This window comes from Aspergillus ruber (genome assembly GCF_000600275.1).
Source record: "Aspergillus ruber CBS 135680 unplaced genomic scaffold scaffold00025, whole genome shotgun sequence".
In the NCBI taxonomy this organism is placed as follows: domain Eukaryota; kingdom Fungi; phylum Ascomycota; class Eurotiomycetes; order Eurotiales; family Aspergillaceae; genus Aspergillus; species Aspergillus ruber.
This window is the reverse complement of record NW_024467321.1, coordinates 9042-31904: the sequence shown is the minus strand read 5'-3', so window position 1 is coordinate 31904 and position 22863 is coordinate 9042. Positions and strand designations below refer to the sequence as shown.

General features: G+C 46.9%; 8 protein-coding genes across 8 annotated transcripts; 5 read left to right on the top strand and 3 right to left on the bottom strand.

Moving 5' to 3' along the window:
• Positions 1 to 3809: 3809 nt before the first annotated feature.
• EURHEDRAFT_415001 (uncharacterized protein) lies at positions 3810 to 4022 on the top strand (the record flags this gene model as incomplete). The annotated part of the gene is made up of 1 exon (XM_040782578.1): positions 3810 to 4022. The coding sequence occupies one exon, from the start codon at positions 3810 to 3812 to the stop codon at positions 4020 to 4022; it is 213 nt and encodes a 70-aa protein (XP_040636345.1).
• A 302-nt stretch (positions 4023 to 4324) lies between these two features.
• On the top strand, positions 4325 to 5031 carry EURHEDRAFT_174472 (uncharacterized protein). The gene has a single exon (XM_040777859.1). The coding sequence runs from the start codon at positions 4428 to 4430 to the stop codon at positions 4818 to 4820; it is 393 nt and encodes a 130-aa protein (XP_040636344.1). The 5' UTR covers positions 4325 to 4427; the 3' UTR covers positions 4821 to 5031.
• Positions 5032 to 5889: 858 nt separating this feature from the next.
• Positions 5890 to 7390, top strand: EURHEDRAFT_415000 (putative aminotransferase). The gene has a single exon (XM_040782577.1). The coding sequence runs from the start codon at positions 5948 to 5950 to the stop codon at positions 7223 to 7225; it is 1278 nt and encodes a 425-aa protein (XP_040636343.1). The 5' UTR covers positions 5890 to 5947; the 3' UTR covers positions 7226 to 7390.
• Positions 7391 to 10821: 3431 nt separating this feature from the next.
• Positions 10822 to 11915, top strand: EURHEDRAFT_414999 (uncharacterized protein). Its single transcript, XM_040782576.1, has 2 exons — positions 10822 to 11242; positions 11327 to 11915. The coding sequence occupies exons 1-2, from the start codon at positions 11148 to 11150 to the stop codon at positions 11436 to 11438; spliced, it is 207 nt and encodes a 68-aa protein (XP_040636342.1). The 5' UTR covers positions 10822 to 11147; the 3' UTR covers positions 11439 to 11915.
• Positions 11916 to 12262: 347 nt separating this feature from the next.
• EURHEDRAFT_461681 (putative MFS transporter) lies at positions 12263 to 13807 on the bottom strand (the record flags this gene model as incomplete). Its single annotated transcript, XM_040784736.1, has 2 exons — positions 12263 to 13537; positions 13607 to 13807. The coding sequence occupies 2 exons, from the start codon at positions 13805 to 13807 to the stop codon at positions 12263 to 12265; spliced, it is 1476 nt and encodes a 491-aa protein (XP_040636341.1).
• Positions 13808 to 15283: 1476 nt separating this feature from the next.
• EURHEDRAFT_404826 (6-phosphogluconate dehydrogenase C-terminal domain-like protein) lies at positions 15284 to 16519 on the top strand (the record flags this gene model as incomplete). Its single annotated transcript, XM_040780340.1, has 1 exon — positions 15284 to 16519. The coding sequence occupies one exon, from the start codon at positions 15284 to 15286 to the stop codon at positions 16517 to 16519; it is 1236 nt and encodes a 411-aa protein (XP_040636340.1).
• A 646-nt stretch (positions 16520 to 17165) lies between these two features.
• On the bottom strand, positions 17166 to 18716 carry EURHEDRAFT_461745 (cytochrome P450; the record flags this gene model as incomplete). Its single annotated transcript, XM_040784747.1, has 1 exon — positions 17166 to 18716. One exon carries the CDS (start codon positions 18714 to 18716, stop codon positions 17166 to 17168), a length of 1551 nt encoding a protein of 516 aa, XP_040636339.1.
• Positions 18717 to 21142: 2426 nt separating this feature from the next.
• EURHEDRAFT_532665 (agmatine deiminase family protein) lies at positions 21143 to 22614 on the bottom strand (the record flags this gene model as incomplete). The annotated part of the gene is made up of 4 exons (XM_040787229.1): positions 21143 to 21309; positions 21384 to 21802; positions 21885 to 22067; positions 22490 to 22614. The coding sequence occupies 4 exons, from the start codon at positions 22612 to 22614 to the stop codon at positions 21143 to 21145; spliced, it is 894 nt and encodes a 297-aa protein (XP_040636338.1).
• Positions 22615 to 22863: the final 249 nt, after the last annotated feature.

The following is a 22863-nucleotide window of genomic DNA, read 5'->3' as shown; positions in this document are numbered from 1 at the left end:
CTTGGCCAGATAGCTGTAATGTGCGTACTGGTCAACAATGCTATCTATAGCTATGATCCTAGTACTGCTTCAGTGAATGCCATGTAGGCCTCGAAATGGGACCGCAAGGACCGCAAACCAAACCGGACCAGACCGTTGTGGTCCGGTCTTTGGTGCGACACCTAAGGACCGCAGTGCGGTCCTTGGATTTTTAGGACCGCACCACAGTGGTCCAGTTAAGACCGGCGGTCCTACAAACAGGACAAACATAGAAATTCTGTGATATGCATATTTTATGCAAATCTATCTGTATTTTCAAGTATTTTGCTTACGGATTAGTTGAAATATTAGATGAATACTCATGTAGATATCATATAAGCAAATTTTAGATTAAAATGGGGGTTTTTTTTTTATTCGTTGGTCTGTTAGATTGATAACTATTCATACACAAAATCTTCACGTCTCAAGCGCTTTGGAAGCCGCCCTGATGAGCGCCTCTGAGTACTACTATCACCTTGCAGGTAGCTATTATCAGGTAGAGGAATCTCATCAGCTTCATCTAATCCAAGTAAAGGACCCGGCTCATCTGATATAGCTTCAGCCCTTCTCTTCCCAAGTGCACGCTCACTAGGAGGATGAATAACTTGAGATGTGGCTCCAGCAGAAGATAGTTCATCCTCATCATCACTAATTGGGTTAAATTCATCCTGTTTTTTCCAAGCATCTTTTTCCTCCTTTGCTGCTTGTGTTTCTTGAGTAGTAAAGTACTCTTCCATTAGGGAAAGCTGCTTGGATTCCATATTGAACTTTGTTGTACACATAAACAACATCAGCTCTTTGATTGTTTTCGGTTTTAGTGATCCCCGGCGGTAGTGGCAGATGTCCCGAGCAGAATTGAATAACCGCTCAACACCAGAACCACTGGCTGGTGTTGTAAGAACATCTCGGGCAACGCTTGCCAGGATGGGGTATTCATGTTGGTGATCTCTCCAGTACACCCGTGGATTCACAATTTGAGTACCTATAGATGTTAATATCAGGGAAGGAAGATATAGAGGATAAGCTTACCACTTCCAAGATACCGTGAAAGCTCATCATTAGCAGTTGTTTGTGGCTGTAGAGATGCGGCTGATGTCACAAGGATATCTACATCAGAGATACCCTCTGCTGAAGACCGGGCAGCTGATATAGACTGTGTCTCTGAATAGCGCTGCTGGTAAGGTTGAATGTAAGCCTCAAGGGCCTTCCGGTATCGTGGCTGCCAGTTTGGCTCCCAGTCCTTTGTTGAAAAGAATTCTAGCTTGTTCTGTGGCGCTAAGATAGTCCCAATTGCATAGAGATCACCCTCAATCTCATCAGTCTTCCTATAATATTCTGAGAGCTTTACCTCTGCAGCCTTTAATGCTGACAGCATCACCTTCTTCCAGCCAACCTTCTTTTGCGCCAGTTGTGCCCTAGATTTCTCAAGATGAGTGAATAAGGTGTTGTAGATTGCAAAGACACTATGGATAGTGACCTCAGTAGTCTTCGAGAGAGAGGTTGTAAATTTAAAAAAAGGTTGGGTGATTGATAAAAGATAGTCAATTTGTCGCCATTTATCCCTATCTAGCTTTAGATCAGGATGGCCGTATTCAGAGCAGTACTCATCAAAAGTAGACTGAAGTCGTTTGGCCCGCCGAAGCATGAGATATGTTGAATTCCAGCGTGTCTGGACATCTTGTATAGGAACAAGCTTAGGTTCTTGTGTCTGAAGATCCATGAAATTCTCTCGTCGCTGGGGGCTTTTATTGACAAAGACTGCTAGCCGTCGAACCTAAAAAATTATTAGAGATTAGAAATTAGGATTATAGAAGAGATAGATTCATACCTTATTTAGAGTATTCACAATCTCTCTGTTCTCTTGCTGGGCCCCATTCCTTCTCTCAGTCCATTCCATCTCTTCTCTATCATTACATGGGTTTGCTTCCATCTCACCAAGTAGCTCCTTTAAACTTAGTTGGATGACATGTGCGATACATGGCATGCGAATAATTGGTATATAGTTAGGTAGCTCAAGAGATGTAAGGGACTGTTGCAGGCTATCCATCAATGTAGAGTTATTAGACGCATTATCAGTGGTAGCCGTTAATACTCGATCAGTAATGTGATACTTCTCAAGAAGGTCAAACAGAACAGTGCTCAGATAAGACCCAGTATGTGAGCCATGTAGGGGTTCAAAGCCAAGTAATATCTCGCGATAATTCCAATCTTTATCAAGAAAATAGCCTGTTACTGCCATAAAGGCCTGGCGAAAGGGTGAGGTCCAGCAATCCAGTGCAATAGAGAGCTTAGCGCCCTCTGGGAGCTTCTGAATCAGAGTATGTTGACGCTCTTCAACCAATTCTTGAAGATTCCGGCGGACCGTGTACGCAGAAGGGATTTCAGGAAAGGATGGAGCAAGCCGGGCCATTTCAATGAGGGCATGAAATTCTGGATGCTCAACAAGTTGAAAGGGTAGACGTGAGGCTGTTATGAAGGTAATTATCCTCTCCATCCATGCTTGTTGAGTGAAAGATGCTTTTTGAAGAGCTTGGTGTGCCTAATAAGGAGTTTTAGTAAGATAAGTAGAGGTTCAGATGAAAGATAGAGATATCTATACCCCATTATTTATCAGCCTTCGAATATCCTGCGATTGGGGTGCCAATTTCTGACAGTTGATCCCTTGTGAATAGTGTCTGTTCATAGTAGATGTTCCACGGTGGCGGTCAGCAGGATGGGCAAGGATATGGTCACATTTCTTACACATAACCTTAGGGGATCCATCCTGGATAGCAACTACTTGATGGAAATAGTCCCAGGACTCTGCATGGTGTTTACCCTTGAAGATATTCCGTTTCATCTCACTTCCATACTCAGTCTTCAACCACCATGTGACAAAGTCATCATTCACCATCTCTGTCCAAAGGATATAGATCTTCTTCTTTGCAGGACCAACGCGTTCCAGTGTCTCAGGAATAGGAGGCGGAGGCACTGGCTGTGTGAAATTAGTGCTAGAGCTGGGATTTGGCATGTTTGGGCTGTGCAAAGGGTTGAATGACCCATCAGATGGAAGGAAGCAGGGGCTATCCAACAGGTTTTCCTCCAAAAATGATGAGGAATAGTGCTCAGAGAACTGAGAGGCCTGGCTCTGTGACATTGTGATGAATTATGATAGGAAGGGGAGTGTGTAGAAGAGACTTAATAGAGTTTTTTTAACCAGAAGAAATAGTTGGTTGCTAATAGAGTTGCATTCAGAGCAGTTTGGCACAGATTAAGCTGCAAAAGCCGCATTTAGTGACACACTAAACCAACTGCGGTTAAAGTTGGATAGGATTGGAATCAGATTCTCCAAAGTCCAAGCCACCTTGTAATCTGTGACAATAACTAATAACACACAGCATCATCAAGCATTGAATACAATTAATATTCCATTTATATTAATATCATCTATATCAGTCTCATTCCGCTATCAACCATCTCCGAAGCAAAAATAGCCATATATTTATATACATTCCGAAGTTGCACAGCAATTCATATTTACTCCGTAATGTCTACCCATGTATATATATATATATATATACCCAGCAGCCTGTAGTATATGAGATGAACTGGTCTGTAGGCTGCTGAATGCTGATGAAATCCATATCTAACGGCAACCTATAACTGAAAGGCATTGCGTTGTATATTGATCATTAAATCCAACTGTAGTTTGGTAAAAAATTATTGTATAACTCCAAGAAATTGGCAAAATACTATTTACCTCTGTATGATTACAGGAGATTTTGATATACAAACCAAGACAGTATTTAATAATGGTAAAAAATCAGATGAATCAGCAAATTATCCAGCCGAAAAAGGAAAGTCTTGGCAATTTTATGCAATTGCGGTCCCCCGCGGTCAAGACCGCAAGGGACCGCAAGGGACCATGGTCCGGTCCGGTCCTGACATTTCAGGACCGCAAGACCGCGTGGTCCGGTCCTTGGTCGCCGACTATAGGACCGGGACCGCACCATTTCGAGGCCTAATGCCATGAAAGAATAGGTGTGACTTTCTGTTGACTTCAGTCACATGATTCGGTGCATTTTGCCTTCTCAATTTACCACAGCATCCATACTGACATCCTATTTGCCATAATAGCACTATCTATCCTCCTGATTGAGCTGATCCTCCATATGTCGAGCTCCCCAACAAGCTAATCCTCTATACCACTAGCTTTTCCGAATATGATGGAGATATACATGTTCTAGTCCATATAAACCGGCGACTCCATTCCCTACCAAATTTCTATCTGTGTAAGCATACTCTCCAGTATCGTAAGGCCACAGCCCAGACATGGGCGGCTCGCAGGGGCGTGGTTTCGACTTTCAGATGCTTGACGCGGGAGCCTCATCGGGGCACATTTACCATGAAATACCGTGCGAAGACGTTTGATGCAATTTTGGCCCACCATTCTGGCAGCAAAACAGGGAAACAACGATATAGTAGAACTGCTGTTGGATAAGGGATGGATCCCGATCCAGCTGGATGGACTTTTCCAGCCGAGGTCTAAGAATAGAGAGACGAACATGGCAACATGTATACACAGCGAACCTGATATTCTGGGTACTTACTTGCGGCCAGGAATCCGTTATACGAACCCTGATTACACACGTAATGAGAAAGAAGCCTATACAACTGAAAACCTTAGTGAGGACCAGGCAATTGCGAAGTTCTACACAGAACATCTACCGGCCATTGTCAATAAAACGATCCAAGTTTATCATAATTTCTCTGACTATTTTCAGAGTGCACTCAATGAACAGCTCACGGTGGTAACCTATTAGCGGTCCAAGTCTTGCTCCGTGCTGGCGCGAGCCCAAACTTGACCGACGAAGAAGGATACTTCTTATTGGATCATGCCATAATACTTCGAGATAATTATATTGAAGTTATTTGCCTTTTAATTGATCACGAAGCTTCTCCTTTTGAACGATTTGGCGGATTGCAACCACTGTATGGCATTTATGGGGAGGCAGGTCAAAAGAAATATGAAGTGGTAAAACTTTTGCTAATATGCATTGACTTCGAGGAGTATATGACTGATGATAATGACCAGGATTTTTAGTTACAGCAGCAAAGTGCGAATGCACTACTACTGTCCAACAAATTCCTGACAGAGAACCCTAAGGCGATACAAAATCCTTGGTCTCCCTTCTGCACTGAATTTTGGGATCAGAGCTTTGCATACGCAATTAGCTTCCCACCGGTATTCTGACTCCTGTATGAGAAAGGCGTGTTCGACTAACTAAAGCTTGGAACTACGGAGATGCCACGAGCTGTGAGATCAGAGGATATTTCATCAGTTCAGTTACTGCTTCATAATGGCGCTCCACTAGTCAAGTCATATGAGACGATGGATAATGCAACAGAAGGAGGGCCATATATGTTCGATTTTCTACAGGCACAGGGTGCATTCCTAATCTCGCGGGAAACCCCTAGAAGCTTTGAAGCAGACCATACGCCTCATCAATACACTACCAGGTTGGGATTTTCTTCCACCAGAATGGAGGTTAACGAAGTCTGCGGAGGACTTCTACTGGCGGCAGAAATATCCTGTTCCGTGAAGGATTGGACGGTAGAGATATATTATTGGTCTATTGTTTATTTTCGGCTCTATCAAAGCAGAGTGCAGGACATTGAACTTATTTACTTGTCATATGAAGTCCACTCAGACCAGTTTGAATATAGTAGCGAGCTGTTTTTATGGTAATTCTCAGGCACTACAAATGGAGTAAGCAAGTGTTCGGCTTCGGGCAATTAGGGTTGCCGATACTCCACCGTAACACCGTTGATATCCGAATTTGATAAGTGCCGACTTTACCCTGTCCCCGCCGACTCGACTTAAACCCACCACCTACGCCTTATCTCTACTGCATCCACCAACAAACAGAATAACATGGTTGAATCAAACATGTCGCAGCGAGCTGGACAGGCCGCCGAATCAGCAAAACAAGTCCCTTGGCATGTCATGTCGGATACATGGTCTCCCACCACCAACCCCAGCGGCTATGTCAACGTTGGCGTCGCAGAGAACATGCTGATGCACGATACGTTGCTGGAATATATCAACACAAAACTCAGTCTGCCGGCAAAATATCTTACTTACCATGACGGCGCGACGGGGTCAGATCGTCTCCGACGCGCTATCGCGGGTTTCCTGAATAAGCATTTCCAGCCGGCCTATCCTGTGGTTAGCGATCATTTAGCCGTGACGAATGGTGTCTCTTCGGCTATCGAGCATGTGTCGTGGGCATTCGCGGATCCGGGTGAGGGGATCCTCCTGGGAAGACCGTACTACGGAACATTCATCCCCGACATGTCGCTCCGGCCTAGCACCGCAGTTATTCCTGTCGAGTTCCAGGACTGTGATCCATTCAGCCTCGAAGCTGTGGATCGATACGAGAAGGCGTTACTTAATTTTCAGAAGTCCGGTCGACGAGTTCGCGCGTTGATGCTATGCCACCCGCATAATCCGTTAGGACGGTGTTATCCCCGCGAGACGTTGATCAATTTAATGCAGCTGTGCCAAAAGTATCAGTTGCATTTTATCAGTGATGAGATCTATGCTCTTTCTGTATGGGAGAATACGATCGATGAATTACAGTCTCCGCCTGTGCCGTTCGAGTCTGCTCTTTCAATTGATACGGCCGATATCATCGACCCGGGCCTCGTTCATGTGCTGTGGGGTATGAGTAAGGACTTTGGAGCGAATGGTTTGCGGCTGGGCGTGATTGTCTCACAGAATAACGCGGACCTTCACATGGCATTGAAGGGTGTGACCTTGTACAGCTACTCTTCCTCCGTCTCAGACCACCTGGCTTCTATCATCCTAGAAGACCATGCTTTCACCGAACGCTATATCAAGCAAAACCAACAGAAACTCTCCGAATCTTACGCATTTGCCGTCCAGCTTCTTAAGGACAATGGCATCGAGCACGCTGCCGGTGGCAACGCCGCGTTCTTCCTCTGGATCGATCTGGGTCGGAAATATCGCGAGGTACACCCGGATGAGCCTGAGGATTCCGATGCAGGTGGGAAGGTGATGACAGCACTTATGGAGAAGAAGGTATTTGTATCGAGTGGGGCTTTGTTCGGGTCAGAGCATAGTGGATGGTTCCGTCTTGTGTTTTCGCAGCCGCGGGAGTATATTGAGGAGGCGTTGCGGAGGGTCATGTTGGCGATGGAATAAGTCAATTCTGGGATTAGAATACTGTGCACAGTAAACATTTTCAATTAATATGTACATAAAACACATTGCTGGATGCTTGCTGTTTCTTCGAAACGTACACAGCATTACAATGCTAGTATTGGCGACCATTATCGTAAAAAGCATAATGTCGAAAAAATTCCGAGTAAAACCTCTTTTGCCAATGTTTTCCCTCTGGAGCTTGGGAACAGCTAATCGCTTTGTTGATGACCTGAGTCATCATACACAGTTCATAATTTTTCATCCTGAATGAAACCTTGGGTCCTGACGAATGCGCCGCCAAAGTGTGAGCATCTTTTGCTTAGAGATATTTCTCGCGAAAGGCTTTCCAATTTCTCTATAAGGGAGGATATTGTAAAACCGACTCCCATCAGATCCTCTCAAATCTCGCGAAAAGCTCCCCGAATAATAAAATTCGATGACAATGTGCTGAGCATCTGGGGGTATTGTCAGTGTTGGAAAGACTAACACACCGCAGCTTATTCGCCACTGAATAGTATGGGGGCTTCATTCTAACGTAGCGTACCAACCGGGGCTTCATGGACTCTTCCATACGGAGAGCCAAAATCACATAGTATGACTGGGAGGTCACGGCGGCTAGCAAAAAAACCGGTATTTATACTCCACAATTTAGACAGTTACGTTCCACTAGTCCGTGAAGCAGGCCTAACGCCAGCAGAGGCCCTATTGGAGGCCCGACAATTGAGATATACTACCCAACTGCTCAGCTTACTGGAGAACCACCCAGCTAAAAAGATCCTCCCAGTGAGCTTCCGAGAAGGGGATCAGCACACCCAGCCTGGGGAGCAGACCCCAGGGAACCGACAATGGGCAGAAAGCAGCAACCGGGGCCTATGGTCCCTGGGACAACATTTAGCTCGACAACTAGCCAATATCCTACCAGCAGACCCATCCGAGGGCTTTGAAAGCATGATACAGACAACCAGTAGCCAGTTCCCAGGCCAAATAGAAGTGCTGCCAGGTCCAGAAGCCCTAGCAGCAGCGCAATCTCCTCCTCCTGGACTAGCAATCTGGTCAGATGGACCAAGATTAGAGAACGGCAGATGCGGGGCAGGGATCGCTTGGCAAGAGCCAGGAGGAATATGGAAGACCCAGGGGTTCCCATTGGGCAAGGGATGCGAGGTCTTTGATGCAGAGCTTCTTGGAGTTGTTCGAGCACTCCAGTTAGCAGAGAAAGTGGAAGATCAGAGACCAGTGATCATCCTGCTGGACTCCCAGGCCGCCATCGCGAGGCTGCAACATACCCAGCCTGGACCAGGCCAAACATTAGCAATCCAAGCACACACTATAGCCAAGGAATTACATGCCCGAGGTCATCAACCCACCATCCAGTGGGTTCCGGGACACGCAGGGATAGAAGGAAATGAGAAAGCCGACCAGGTAGCAAAGCAGCCAGCCAACAAACCCCCAGGAAGAGGCCCAAGAGAGATCTCCCTGGCATTAGCCTGTAGAGCCCGAACAGAAGCCATCACAACATGGAAGCAGAGATGGCTCACCAAAGAGCTCAGCCAACAATCTCAACGAAGTCAACGAATGTACAAGCCGCGGAAAAACTGGCAGCTCAACCCAACAACTGCAGTTGCTCCCAAGCATCTAGCAAGCCGGTACTTTTAACTGAAGTCAGGACATGCAGCCATTGGAGTATATCTACATCAAATCAAGGCCCAAGAGGATGCAACCTGCAGAGATTGTGGCTTATCATGGGAAACAATACACCATCTTCTCTTTGAATGCCGAAAATGGCGACACCAGCAAAACAAGCTCCACAAGGATCTGGAGATGGATGGGGTCGTGAGACCCGCTGGTGCAGAGGAACACCCACAGGGACGACTGTTAGGAGAACCCAGAGCTACCAGAGCGCTGCTAGAATTTCTGGCTAGTACTAGTGTGGCTCTACCCCGAGCACATTCTCATCAAACGCGGAAAGGGCCCGAAGAGACAATTAGAACAGGAGAAGGATAGCAAAGAGGGTAGCCTAAGCTGAATCCCCAGCTCAGGCCACACCCACTCTGCTCTAAAACACAAGGAGAGCACTCTGCTCGAAAGCCCTGCGCATACAGGTGGTTTGGGGCGAGGAAAAGGATCAGAAAGATTATAGAAGGAGGCTAGTGCCTCGGGAGCTTCTGGGGATAAGAGACTGTAGAATAGCTACTAGTCTTAAGTCCACGAATAAGGGTCTATCATAGCTCTAGGGCTCGGTATGGACAATAAACTTGATTAAATAATAATAATAATAGATAGTTACGTTTGAATGTGAAGCATTCCAGTAGGTTGAATTCTACCTAGCTCATAGAATCGTAGAAAGAGGTCCTGACTGGTCACATCTTTGACGGCTAAGAAGCCGTTACTGGGTAGAAATCCAGAATGCCAGGTCGCGAACTGGCTCTTTAACCTCAGTTCTTCTTTGATGACTGTTCCAGGAATGAACTAATCTTGAACAAGGCACATGCCATCAGGCAACCGGATGTTCACGTAGCTCAAAGACATAATGCAGGTGGCAAACCATACTTTCCGCTTCATCAACTATATACAATCAGAAATTGAAACCACTAGAGACAGTTGTATTTATTAACTCACATATTTTTGCGGTATGGGTGTCTTATCATAAAGTTTCCTTGGCATGAGAAGCACACACCCATCATCTTCAACTCTCGGTACAACAGCTCCATTCTCCACTGAAGCTGTTACGCTGCCTGTCAAACCCCTAGAGGATCATTGGATGGTTCTTGTCAAGTCCTGACAGCGACTCGACATGGCCGTCGACACGGCACAATGGATGTTGAAGGTTGGTGGGGATTCTCCTCGTGCGCCTGTGTTTGAGACGCCAATGTTAGCACGGCTACCACTACAATATGTGAATGAACTCATAAGCACGGAGCAAAAAATTGAGCACTTATGCATATCGGTGCTATCCAGTAACAGGAGTGTTCTGGTGTGGAAGGAAGAGAGAAGAAGTACAGCAAGTAAATGTCGCCGGACAAAAGTTTTATTATGTCAGCCTCAGACTAACCAAGAAGTTGAGACATGTCTCTCATGTAGGTATTTGGAAATATTGAATTGAAACTGGCTGGTAAGTTCTCAGGCACAGTCAACTTATGGAGAATCAGGAAGTTAAAGAGAAGACGACGAAGAGAAGATAGGCGGAAGAGACAAGCAAAGGTGCGAGAGCACAGTAAATGCCCTGCTAGTTATCTCGATTTGTCCCGAGACACGGGGGAATATTGCGTTTACCAAGGCGCCTATACATCGCCATAATAACAACTGTGCCTGTGATTAGCTCTTATGGTAGTCAGGGACCCTTCACCAATGCTCCTGTCTAGTGGGATGCTGTGAAATATAAACGTGGTAATGCATTTGCCCTTTGCCACTCAGACTATAAAATACATAAATCCCACCCAGAGGTATTCTTCCTCTACTATCCATAAATTAGTGCTCTGTAGTCTGCTATACAATGCCCATGGTACCACCGAGACATTATTAGGGCAGCTACCTCACGTGATTACACGGCTAAAGGATCATCCGATGCCTGAAACAAGGGGCGTAACACCGATAGCACAGATAACAACAGCATTCCAGTTGGTGCTGGTCCTTGAATAATGACCAAAATGCGATTTCCATAGTCTTTCTTTCTCTCGCTTCCATTTCAATCCTATTTGTCGCTCTTTTCTTTTCTTCTCGATTTCACTTCGCTCAGGTATTCCAACCCCGTACATGCAGCCAGGGGAACCCCCTATAATACACTCTCTGAAACAAACAACCCCGGCCTCGCCGCCCCCTTTTGCGTCGCATCGCATCGCGTTACATCGCATCGCGTCCGTTCTTTTATACCCAGATATCCTCATCGCGGATTCAACTGGATCTAGACCATTTTAAAGAAAACAAAATGACATCATCGGCGTTAACACTATTTCCTCGCGACGACGAGAAGCCCGTCAGTAACTTCACCAAAAGTGGAGTGCCGGGAATTATTATCGGGGTGTAAGTCCTAGCTCCATACTATTGGTCTCGGCGACGACTATACATTATAGCTCAGTTGCTAATTACTTCTTTGCTTGATCATAGAGTCGTCTTTATCGCCCTATGCATTTGCTGCTTCTTTCTCTATCGCAATCGACGACGAGATACGCGCGAGGCCAAGTCGGCTCAGACTTGGAATGAGGATGGGTATGCATGATGGATTGCATCAGGGCCGGGATGGTCAGGTTGTGTTGGCTGTTTGGGAGGATTCACATTGTGTATGAGGTCTGGGTATAATACTATACTGTGATTTTTTTTTGTTTAAGTGGGTTGTTGCATGTTTTTCTGGCTATCTTGCTTTGATGTTCTGTGTTTGATACTCTATTCGATACGCCTGGAGCGATTATGGCTTCGATACCAATTTCAGGTCCGAATGCACTATATTTGAACAATGAATTGCTGCAATGGGTCATGGAATGCGTCGATCTTCAGCCGTTCGTCGATCAATACGGAATACACCAACCAAGCATTCTGCAGCTGTGGTCACTATTCCTACACATTGAGTAGCAAATGCATGTGTCCTATATGCATCTATGGGAACTACCCAAGCTATAATGGAAAGAAGCCGGTTAAAAAAGCACGAAGTGTATTTGATACTCAATCACTACAGAGGCATGAACACCCATCTCCCTCTTTGCCAAGCCTAGCAACTCATGTTGTACTTTGCGGTTGCAGATACTGCTCGTAGTTGGTCACCCTTCAGATGTAGATTAGGGTCGTGGGAAATATATATCTCAAGACGACAATTTCTGCTCCCAGTCAGACACTATCATATATTCCGATCAGATCATGTTGGCCAATTCGCCCTGGATTTCCGGGGGGCATTCGGCCGTAGTGCTTCATCAGCACATGTAGTCAGTCTTGAGCACATCCCCAGTCACCCTCTTTCTCCAAGCGCTAGCCGTGGGCACCTTGCTTTTTCTGAGAAGCGTTTCATCCCCCACACTAAATAACCTAGTAGTATGTATTCACCAAAACCCCTCAATCCTCCGTTCTCTCGGCAGAATTTTTCCTGTTCTTTCGCCACATTCCACAAAGCAACAAGAGGAACGGGATCGTTCCCAGCAAAATGAATGACACCAGCGTAAAGGCCCACCCCCGACCTATGGCATTGAGCATGGGATCGATGGCTGCCGATGCCGCAGCCGAGAAGAAAGACCGCACCATGTTATTCGCGGCAGTCGCAGCGGCCGGGTGAGTCGTGTGCAGATCGACAAGCAGCGTGGAGGTGGAAATGAAACCACCAGTCTGGCCCATGCCGATGAAGAACAGGAGCACCTCGGGCGCCGCAAGGTGTACCCCAAAGTTGACCACCCAGCCGAACGCCAGCACCGTCACACTGCCCATGACGACTAGTGGGATAGTGATGGCGCTGCGGGCTTTTTCGACAGGAACTGACTCTTTTTGCGCCTGTATCTGTTCCGGGGTGGCATCTGGGCCGGCGAGTTTTGCGGCACTGCGTCGGTAGTTCCAGTCAAGGAGTCGGCCCGTTATGACGGAGGCCAGGATGGACCCGGTGCCTAGCGTGATGTAGCAGAGGCCGATTTGGAGAATGCTTAGGCCGTACTGTGTGGAGTACATTTCTGTGATGGAAGAGAGGACAGTCATGTTGCCTCCCATGATGACACCTGTGACCAAGAGGACGATGATCGAGTTTGGATGGAACACGATCACGAGAGGTTTCAGCGGGTTGGGGAATGAGAGCTTGTGCTGTGGCTTCTCTGGCGAGCCACTGCTGTCGGATCGGTCGAGATCCTCCGAAGGCTGCTTGGCCGCGCTGTTATGGTAGAAGTATTGCACGAGAGGCCGGTTCCATGACTGTGCGGGAGACGTGCCGTCCCCGACGACATTCCGTGCGGTCTCCGGAAGGAATAAGAGGAGAGGCACCAAGAAGACGCCCGATGCGATAGTCAGGAACCAGAAAATCGACTTCCAGCCAAGATACTGGGCCAGAAGACCGCCAATAATGGGGCCGATGGCTGGTCCCGAGAAGTTGCCTGCCATGACAATGCCCATGTACGATCCTCGCTCCTCTTTGGTGCTGACATCGGCAACGGTCGCCGCGGACAGCGCCACGCTACTACTGATCCCGGAACTTTGCAGACATCGCAGCACAATCAGAGCGGCGTAGTTGCTCTGCAATGCGAGTCCAATGTTAGATGCAATATAGATGACGAAGCAGATGATGTAGGCGGGTCGACGGCCAGTTTGGTCTGCAAAGCTGCCGAGGAACATTGGTGCAATCCCTTGAAAGATCTAACAGATTACCACCGTTAGTTAGCACACATTCTTCGGGTTGATTTCTGGAATATGCTATGCATTTACCATGTAACTGGTCACCGTCAAGTTGATCAAGGACGATGACACGCCCAGATCCTCAGCCAGCGCATTCAGGGCCGGGAAGTAAATCTGGGCCGACAAAGAGGAAAAGAAGCCAGCCCCAGCCGCTGTGAAGACGATATACTTTTTCTGCAGGTTGCTGAAGGAGCTGTAAGGCCGAGGCACGGCCGAAGACTCCGAGTTCATTGCGATTCGAGTGGTTTGGGCATGGGGAGAAAAACCGAGAACCAAGTGAGAATCGGTTGCAACGAGATTGTCCCCTTTTCACTGATATTATTCTTTCAATCAATCTTTCACCATGAGAGAGAAAAACAAAAACAAAATAAAGTAAAACAATCAACTCTCAAGTTGACGTTGACACAAGAAGGCTTGGCAGGCCGTGGGATGTTCGGCTGGGCCTGCGGAAAAGCTTGAGAAAGCTTGATGTGATGATGATCGGCCTCGGTCCAGGCTTCTGAACGTCAAGACCAAAAGGGTGAACTCCGGTGTAGGCGGGGAAATCATTTCCTCTAGGCGATACGATCACCAGGAGCGTGTGTGTTTCGGCTCGGCAGGTTACTGTCAACGGGCCTACGGAGGACGGAGGACGCTAGACGGAGCCGGATCGGAATGCAGTCCTCTGTATAGAGTAACAATCATCACTGAGCAAGGACTGTGTGAGTCTGTCCATAAAGGTCCAAGAGACTTTGGTGATGCTAGCCTGCCATATCATTGGCGGTGGTCTGTCCGTTCCTATCCACTGATCTACGTATTTGGTAACCGAGCTGCGTACTCCAGAAGGTGATTCCGATTATCAGATTGATTGATAGTTTACCTTGTACTTATTCTGTTTCCACTATTTCCAGGTGAAAGTACGCAATCCGTGCCGTGGCGATTACCAGATTTGCACCCAGATTTGCACCCTGATTGTCCGAGGACCCTGATCGTTGGTGGTTGTTACAACCTCCTAGGACGGCTTCTGCCGCTCAAAAAGAAGATCATATTCTGCGTGCAATGAAGGCCTGTCAAGCTGATCAAGTATCAAGTATACTCCGTACTGAAACTTTGGGGGTACCATAACCTGCAGAGTACACCCGGTGACCGCATCAAAGGCTCGCTTAATCCGAAGAATCTTCACTGAAGCAATGGGTATTTATATGGATCAGCGAGAACTACTACTATTCTAGGTTACTGTACCATATCGGCAAGTGGGAGATGGGCGACAAAACACATTGAACACCAGGAGCCAATACAACCGCCAGTATGACTGCCAACCGGCAATGTGAAGATCCAGACGTTATGGCGATCCGCACTCATCTGTCCTGCTAGAGTAATGATCTCACTGAATTGATATAGCTGATCACGATAATGATTAGGAGGCCATGATGAGTGACTCGTGGGATGCGACATGTGCTCAGCTTCTAACTAAGAAGGTTGGCATAGCATTAACTGAAGAAAGTTTCATCCGGTATGGTGTGATGGGAGAAGTTGGGCCAAAATAGGGTTAGCACGAGGTTGAAAGTTTCAATTCCAGGACCATCTCTACATAGGAGGTTTTTACAGGTCCGTTCATCTCCGTGTCGGGAATATTTAACCAGCTCGTCGACTCAACCTTCAAGTTATCAAGTCAATCCAAATACTTCAAGACCTTTCCTCAAATCAAGACAAGACAAAAACAACACCATGACTGCTGAAATCTTCGACGCAACCTCAGCGGTTACCGTCATCGGCGCAGGACCCTGTGGATGCGCCTTTGCGGCAGACCTGGCCAGCCGCGGAAAATCCGTCCTGTTGTACGGCCACCCTGACCATCGTGGTGCAATCCCAATGATCGAGAAGAATGGTGGCTGGCTTAATGCAGATGGGGACGATGTCAATGGGAGATTCCAAATCAAGACCACCAGCGATCTATACCTGGCCATTCGACACTCCCCGTTCCTCGTGTCCACCGTGCCCTCGTACGGCCAGGACACCATTCTGCAGACACTGAGCCAATTCGACTTGCGAAACCACACCCTCATAATCAACGTGGGTAACTTTTTCTACCTTGCTGCCCGCCAGAAAGTCAACTGCCACGCCATCCTTGAAACCGACATCTCCCCTTACGCTGTTCGCATCACGGGCGAGACAGTCTTCGTTAAGGGTGTCAAGAAGAGCCTGACCATCTGGGCCGAACCGCCCACGACACAGGCCAGGCGTCATAGCCACCAGGCGGAACTCACCCTCCGCCGACAAGTAGAGTCAATCTTCTCACAGCGCCTGGTGTGGTGTCAGAACCTCCTCCAAGTGGGCTTGAACAACATCAACCCGGTCGTGCACTGCCCGGCAGCGCTCATGAACGCGGGCTGGATCGAGGCAACCAAGGGAGATTTCTTTTTCTACGCCCAGGGCATGTCGCCCTCTGTATCCAGGGTGACGGAGAAAGCAGACCAAGAGCGGCTGGCAATTGGCCGCGCCTATGGTTTCGACCTCGTCGACATCACGACATACATGAACAAAAACTACCAGCACGACCGAGAATTCCACGACTACCATGACTTCGCCGCAGGATCCGTGATCCACAACAAGACCAAGAGTTCCCCGACAACCTTGAAGCATCGCTATCTACTCGAGGACATTCTCTTCGGGATGGTCCCCTGGTACGAGCTCGGTTTGAAGTGTGGTCTGACTTCACCGACTATCCGGGCACTCATCGAGATGGCCTCTGTCGTCAGCGGCTTTGATTACTTCGAGCACGGGAGGACTCTGAAGGCCGCTGGGTTGGCTGAGGCCTCAAAAGAACAGATCCTGGTGGCCTTGGGAGGATCCTTGGACAACACCACTAGTGTTTACGCTCCGCTTACAGACTCGCTCGTCAACGCCAGTGTCAACACATTGGAGTCGCATGCTCCACTGCAGAAGCCTCAAGTCGCTGTGTGAGCGTCACTCTAAGCCTATTCTGAGATGAATCATTCCTGTGTAAACGTGCTCTATACCTGATGGTGTTTATTGTATTTCCTTTTTCCTCCTTTCCTTTGTCCATACTTCAGTTTTGGCCTTTCACGATGGTGTTATAAAAATACAAGAATGCAAGCAAATTTAGACCTTATTTCACCTAGGCTAGCTGCATTTTCAGGGTTCTAAATATCCAAATAATCACGTGCACCTTGCCCTATATAGTAGCCAGCGGCGAGAGGACTCACTTATAAGTTACGAGAATATTCTAATCTCTCTTGTCAGCTTTGTCATGGATATAATGGTGTTACAGCCCATACCCCTCCAAATGCATAGGAGCGAAGAAGCCAATACCTGAACACCTTAGATGCCGTTGATCTGAACAAAGCCCAATGACCAAACCTGAAAAATGTTATGGCCGGTATTGCTATCTGTTCTATGACAGACCGTACCGACGACCTCAATAGATTATGAACACCTATGTTAGCTGGTTCCTCGACATCTGGAATCCATGCCTGCACATTGTCTACTTCAGCTATTGTATATATATATATATATTGGCAGGAAATATTTGATGTAAACACTAACATTTATCATAACCTAATTTTATCCTTAAACACTTCGTTTATGTTTAGTCTAAGCATCTCCTCCATACCTTCAACGGTAATGGTCCCGGTAACAAATTTGTCACTTCCACCCGATCCTGCTCCCATTCCGGATGCGGCAGTGCAAATTTATATCGGTGTAAAACACTAGCAAGCATGATAGTTTGTTCCAAGTAAGTAAGGTTTTGTCCAATGCACGCCCGAGGACCACTGCTGAAAGGCACAAAATATGACTGTAATGATCGACTCTTCTCACCAAGCCAGCGTTCAGGCATGAATTTTTCGGGCTCTGGAAAGATCCGTTCATTGCGATGCGCAACATAGGATGAAATCGATACAGTCGTATCACCGGGGACAAAATCGTTGAGTATAACGGCGCCATCGGGTGGGGTGCGACGAGGTAGATTGTAAGAGAAAGGGGGCGTGATGCGAAGGCTCTCGTCAAGGCAGGCCCGCAGGTAAGGAAGATGCTTTACTTTTTCGTAAGGTGCAACGATGTTGTCCAGGTCAAGAGCATCGTCAATCTCTTCTTGTAGGCGAGCAAGACAGGAGGGGCTTCGCAGCAACCAGAAGATTACGTTGTTCAGAGCGATCGCGGTTGTTGCAGAACCGGCGTCTAATAGAACGCCTACCTCAGACGCGATTTCTCCCCATTCGAGGTTTCTAGGGCTGCCATCCTTGCTATCCATCAAACATTGGAAAAAGTCGTCTACCTTCTCACCCTCAAGTGACCGGGCAAGACGTTTCCTTGCCTGGTAGTTCACAAAGTCGCTCCAACCTTGGTTCAATCTCCATAGTTCTCGATAGGAAGGTAAGAGCCGGGTTGCATATCTGCTGTTAAGCCAGTACCATTTGTCTGCGTAGGCAATACGCGTATGTGCTATCTTGGAAGCATGCAAACAATCCCGGAATTTCACTTCGTATTGCATTTTATCCACAGTCTGGGCGGGCACGAGGTCGTTCCCAGCCCTAAGCACCCCTAGCTTCTCAGAGAGGGCAATATCGGCAATTGCGTCGATGGTGAAGAAGTTCGCCCAAGCGCGGAAGTCAAACGTCAGGTCTTTCGGGTCGGGATGTCGAGAGGATTTTAGTAGTGGTGCAGTGCAATGTTTGTCACAGGCTTCAATAAAATGAGCTACATTTTCGGCCACCTTATACTCCCAGATTTGCACGTTCTTCATAGCGAATGCACTTGCGAGCATCTTCCTCTTTCGCGAATGATCCTGTTTGTCAATGACATTTCCAAGGTTGAAGTGTGAGCCGGCTTCTGTCTGGTAGAAGACATCTTTGTGGCACTTGGTGCCATGCCCATAAATGTCTTTTATTGCACTTAGGTCGCCGTAAGAAAGTGAGTTGGGCCCGATGCGGATCACTGGGTGCTTTTTGTGCATCTCACTGAGTTTCTTCGATCGAATGCCTCCCCGCCATGTCTCCAAGCACCAACCAAGATTAGAAATCCCGCAAATGAGATTGTAGTTGGGATATCTTCGCAGGCGCTTCGGATCATGGAAGTAGTCGAAAAAAGGTTTGATAATAAGGCAGATAAAGAGAACAGTTAAAAGTACGACAGAATACATTTGTGGTTTTTGGGAAGACTGGTTCAACAGAGATAAAGAAAATAATAACGATATCACGGTAGGACGTGTCGACAGCAGTACTTGGACCCGGAGAGAAGCAATTGATTTCTTTTATTTCCGACAAATCTGATAATGAGTTTGTCATACTTCTGAGTTGCTGTTGACAATGCATAGAGAAACAGGAAACTTACCCTATATTTCTATGGAAGAATAGCATTTCAAAGTTAGGAAATACTTCCCGATTGAAGAATCTGTCACATAACTACTTTCTCCGCCTCTCTGGCCATACAAAGACTAGCAGATACGGATGTTTAGTGCGCAGACGTTTTAAACAATCGAACTTCAACAATTTCCGCAAATGGGTGCCCTCTTGGTGACGGTACTTTGTCTTGGCCGTACGACCAACCTCTTCTCTTTGGAGCTCGACCACAGAGTTTTCGGATTTCATGCAGCACTATGGGACGGTATATGTTTCTGTTCGGGTACTACACTGGCATTAGCTTAGCTGTCCTCGTGTATTTTACAGCTTGGGCTATACAATGTCTGAGAGAGAGACGGTTATGTCTCTTTGTCTAGTTGGATCCTTCGTAGGAGCCATTATGACAGGCTTGACCGCGGACAAATATGGCCGCAAAGGACCTTTATACATCGTATGTGCTCTGTTTACCATTGGGCTCATTCTTCAAGCCTCTGCAGGCTCTGTCCCGCAGATGCCAGTTGATAGGCTGGTGGTTGGTGGGAGTCGGCTCTGCAGAAATGAACGGTAACCTTCGAGAAGGTGCACCTATGCATTTGGGCGTGTTTTTAGTGAGCTTCAGTTGTCCTTACTACGTATTGAGTTGCCCAATAACGTTGAATAGCGGGGATAATTTCCTGCATTTGACAATATATGTGTATGCTGGTCTTTAATTAGAACGAAAGTTGGAATATCTTTAAGAATCCCCTCCTTCCAAGCGGGGCCGATCACGGGGTCTACCTTTGAGGAAAGTATTCCCGCTCTAATAATCAGAAAGAGCAATCACCTTGTCCATTTCTTCGACGTACCTTCTAACCAATGTAACACGGAATACTCATTTTTTCAAGTTTTCGTGCGCCTTCGAGATTGTCACGAACCATATGAGTGAAGTATCAACAGCATTGCTGATTGTATCTCTGAAACAATTGGTCTTGAATAATACATGGATAAACAGCACATATATCGAATCAATGGCCTCAAGGCACTGGCCTCAAGTCCTGCACGCAGCGTAAGAGCATATCTCCCGCTATTATAGACTTGCAGAACTCCCCAGAGCCATCAGCGTCCAATGAAGGAGTTTTAACAGAAGGTACAACAGTCTCGTCAAATTATTGGCCCTATAGTTGTATATATCCATTAGATGACACATATATCAATCATAGATACCTTAGCAAGAGAAGAGGAGAAGCAATAAAGACATATATTGAGCTATCTAGAAAGGAGAGTGAAGACAACAAGTGGAAAGGACTCACATTGACAAAGTGAGCCAGATAGGAGCACTTACGCTTTCTGAATAGCTCCAACCGAGAGACGCTAGAGTGTCTCAATGCACTCAATTTTACCCCTTCGCACCATGCTCAAAATGTAACTGAGTAATGTCTGGGTTTTCGGGTTTTTAGTCCTGGCCCAATCAAGCGGTGATTTATCTATTTATATCTCGGGAATGAGCTTGACCAAATTCAAGCTTAGCTAAACAATTGAATGAGGATAAATAAAGGGGAAGAAACAATAAAGAGATTGAAGACCAGGCATGTGAGCAGTACTACTTTGGTAGACTACCGTGAGACGTTCAATTTCTACACACAACAGAAATGTATGATACTTAGTTTTTGAATTTTTTTCTATTCAGGATATAATAATTAGATAAACACAGCTAATCCTTCTTCTCTCCAAAGTCGCAGACAACTTGGACGTAGCTTTAGCCTTCAGCCACAGGCTTACCAAATGACAACTACGGCAATCGGATTATGAGTTCGCTACTACATCATTACTGTATGGCTTCGCTGCCTTAGCACTGCCCTTCGTTATATATTACACCAATACACAGCTTATTCACAGTGTAAGATTGCGAAAGAAGCACGGAGTATACGCGTTACCCGATTCACTCAGTATATTTTTTGCCCAGCGGCTTTGATAACAGTTGTCATGGAGCTCAGCTAGGGTAATGAAACATCCTTCTCATGGGTTCTAGCTAGGTAGCTATCGGTGAGAATAATTGAAATAAGGAAGAAAGGAGGTAACGCCATATTTATCAAAAAAGCAGACAACTGTATCTCATGCGATAGCCAGCCAACGTGACAAGGCCGTCACAATAGCCAGGGATCCGACTTGCTATTATACTGGGAATAGCAAGCCTGACATAGAAGGATGTACAATGCTATAAGACTGAATAAACAGACTATGATATGCCTTATCTATTCTCCCCTGGGACATCCTGCGTCACACAATGGATGCCACCCCCAGTGAGTGCAATCTCTCCAAGATATACCTGAACTACCTTTCGCTCTGTAAAAAGGGCTTGAAGGATATCTCTAGCCCTAGCATCGGCTTTAACATTTCCAAATCGTGGCATAATGACTGCGTCATTGACAAGCAGATAGTTCATATAACTTAGCACAGTTCCGGGTGGATAGGCTCAAGGCGCTCTATACCCGCCTCAGGAAGGTCAACAATCTCGAAATCCCGCCCTTTGGCATTCGTCGCCAAGGATAATATTTTCTTGGTCGTGTCATAAACGTCTGTCGACAAGTGTCTGTCTGGCCCGGAGTCATTCAAGACGACTCTGCCGGGAGCGACAAAGCGGACCCAGCCGCCGATATGAGCATCGGTCACCTCGTAATCCTCTAGACCAGGGACTCGGATAATCTTGTATATGCCCAAAGGCCGGCAAAGATCTTTCTCAATAGTCTCTCGGCTGAGATTGGCGTTGCGGTTGGGGTTGAGGATGGAACTCTCCGTTACTAGTAACGTCCCTTCGTCCGTTTCCAGGGCCCCACCTTCCAGAATTATTGGGGTATCCACTCGTGGAATACTGCTGTCGGCTAGGAATTGCTTAGCGAGGCGCGCACAGCTGGCCGAAAAATACCGTCCTCCCCATCGGTTGAAATGAAGTCGATGCCATGAAGGCCCGGAGGTGACAGTTCTTCGCAAACACATATGCCGGCACAATATCGCGCATCCAGATTTCCAGGTCATCCATATCGGTAGGCTTGACTTCTACGCCATGAGTACCGCAGCTCTGGAATGCTGTCTCTGCCTCGGAGAGATCCTTGGAATGAACCAACAGGGTTACAGGCTCATAATTGCTTATTGTCACCGCAATTGCTGTGAGTTCGCTCTTCAATCGAAAATCTCAGCTTTTCCATAATTAGGGTTTTCGGGTCCTGGCCATGCCATGAGTATCGCTCGATGCTGGCCCCCTTCATGAGGTCGGAAAAATGTTGGGATGGTCATAGCAAGGGCAATTTCGAGGCATGACCACGAAAAGAAAGACAGTTTCAGAATGGAGATATGCGCGATGAGGGAAGATGCACTGTTATATTAATATGGAACAGGGAATGAAAGCGCGGATATCGCTGTGATGGGACCATATGATATCACAAAAAGGGAGATACCACATCACGAAACCATGCCAATAGTGCCATGGAACGCTGCCTTTGTGGAATGTCGCACTCTCCTGCTAGCAGTCAATATTAGGCAATCCCAACCACGCACTATATTCTCTTATACGTGTAGCGTGGATGCCATACAGTTTAACCTTGTTTCCGGAGAAGCCGTTCTGAGCCAACGGATCGTAGATCTACCATTAGGAAGGAGCTTCGTACAAATATTCGAATAAAGCTCCGGGAAATAATGCCGCCTCAAGTCAAAACCGAGAGACATTTTTACTTTTTTAGTAATTTTTGGGCAATCGCATAGACCATTTTGAATCTCTTTTTGAATAATTCCGATGGCTTGGTGCGCTAGGCACGGCCCGCAACTAGTGCAAGACTGAAAAGTATTCTGGTCCACTCTCACCCAAAGCTGGTGGGCTCTTTGTGACAGCCTGGTCACGTTGGCTGGTTATCACATGAGATGTGGTTGTTTGCTTTGTTGCTTTGTCTATAAATATGGCGTTACCCCCTTTCTTCC

Coding starts and splice junctions, on each gene's coding strand:
- EURHEDRAFT_174472 (XM_040777859.1), top strand. CDS start 4,428: ATGCAATTTTGGCCCACCATTCTGGCAGCAAAACAGGGAAACAACGAT.
- EURHEDRAFT_415000 (XM_040782577.1), top strand. CDS start 5,948: ATGTCGCAGCGAGCTGGACAGGCCGCCGAATCAGCAAAACAAGTCCCT.
- EURHEDRAFT_414999 (XM_040782576.1), top strand. CDS start 11,148: ATGACATCATCGGCGTTAACACTATTTCCTCGCGACGACGAGAAGCCC. Junction 11,243..11,326: donor CCGGGAATTATTATCGGGGT/GTAAGTCCTAGC, acceptor GCTTGATCATAG/AGTCGTCTTTATCGCCCTAT.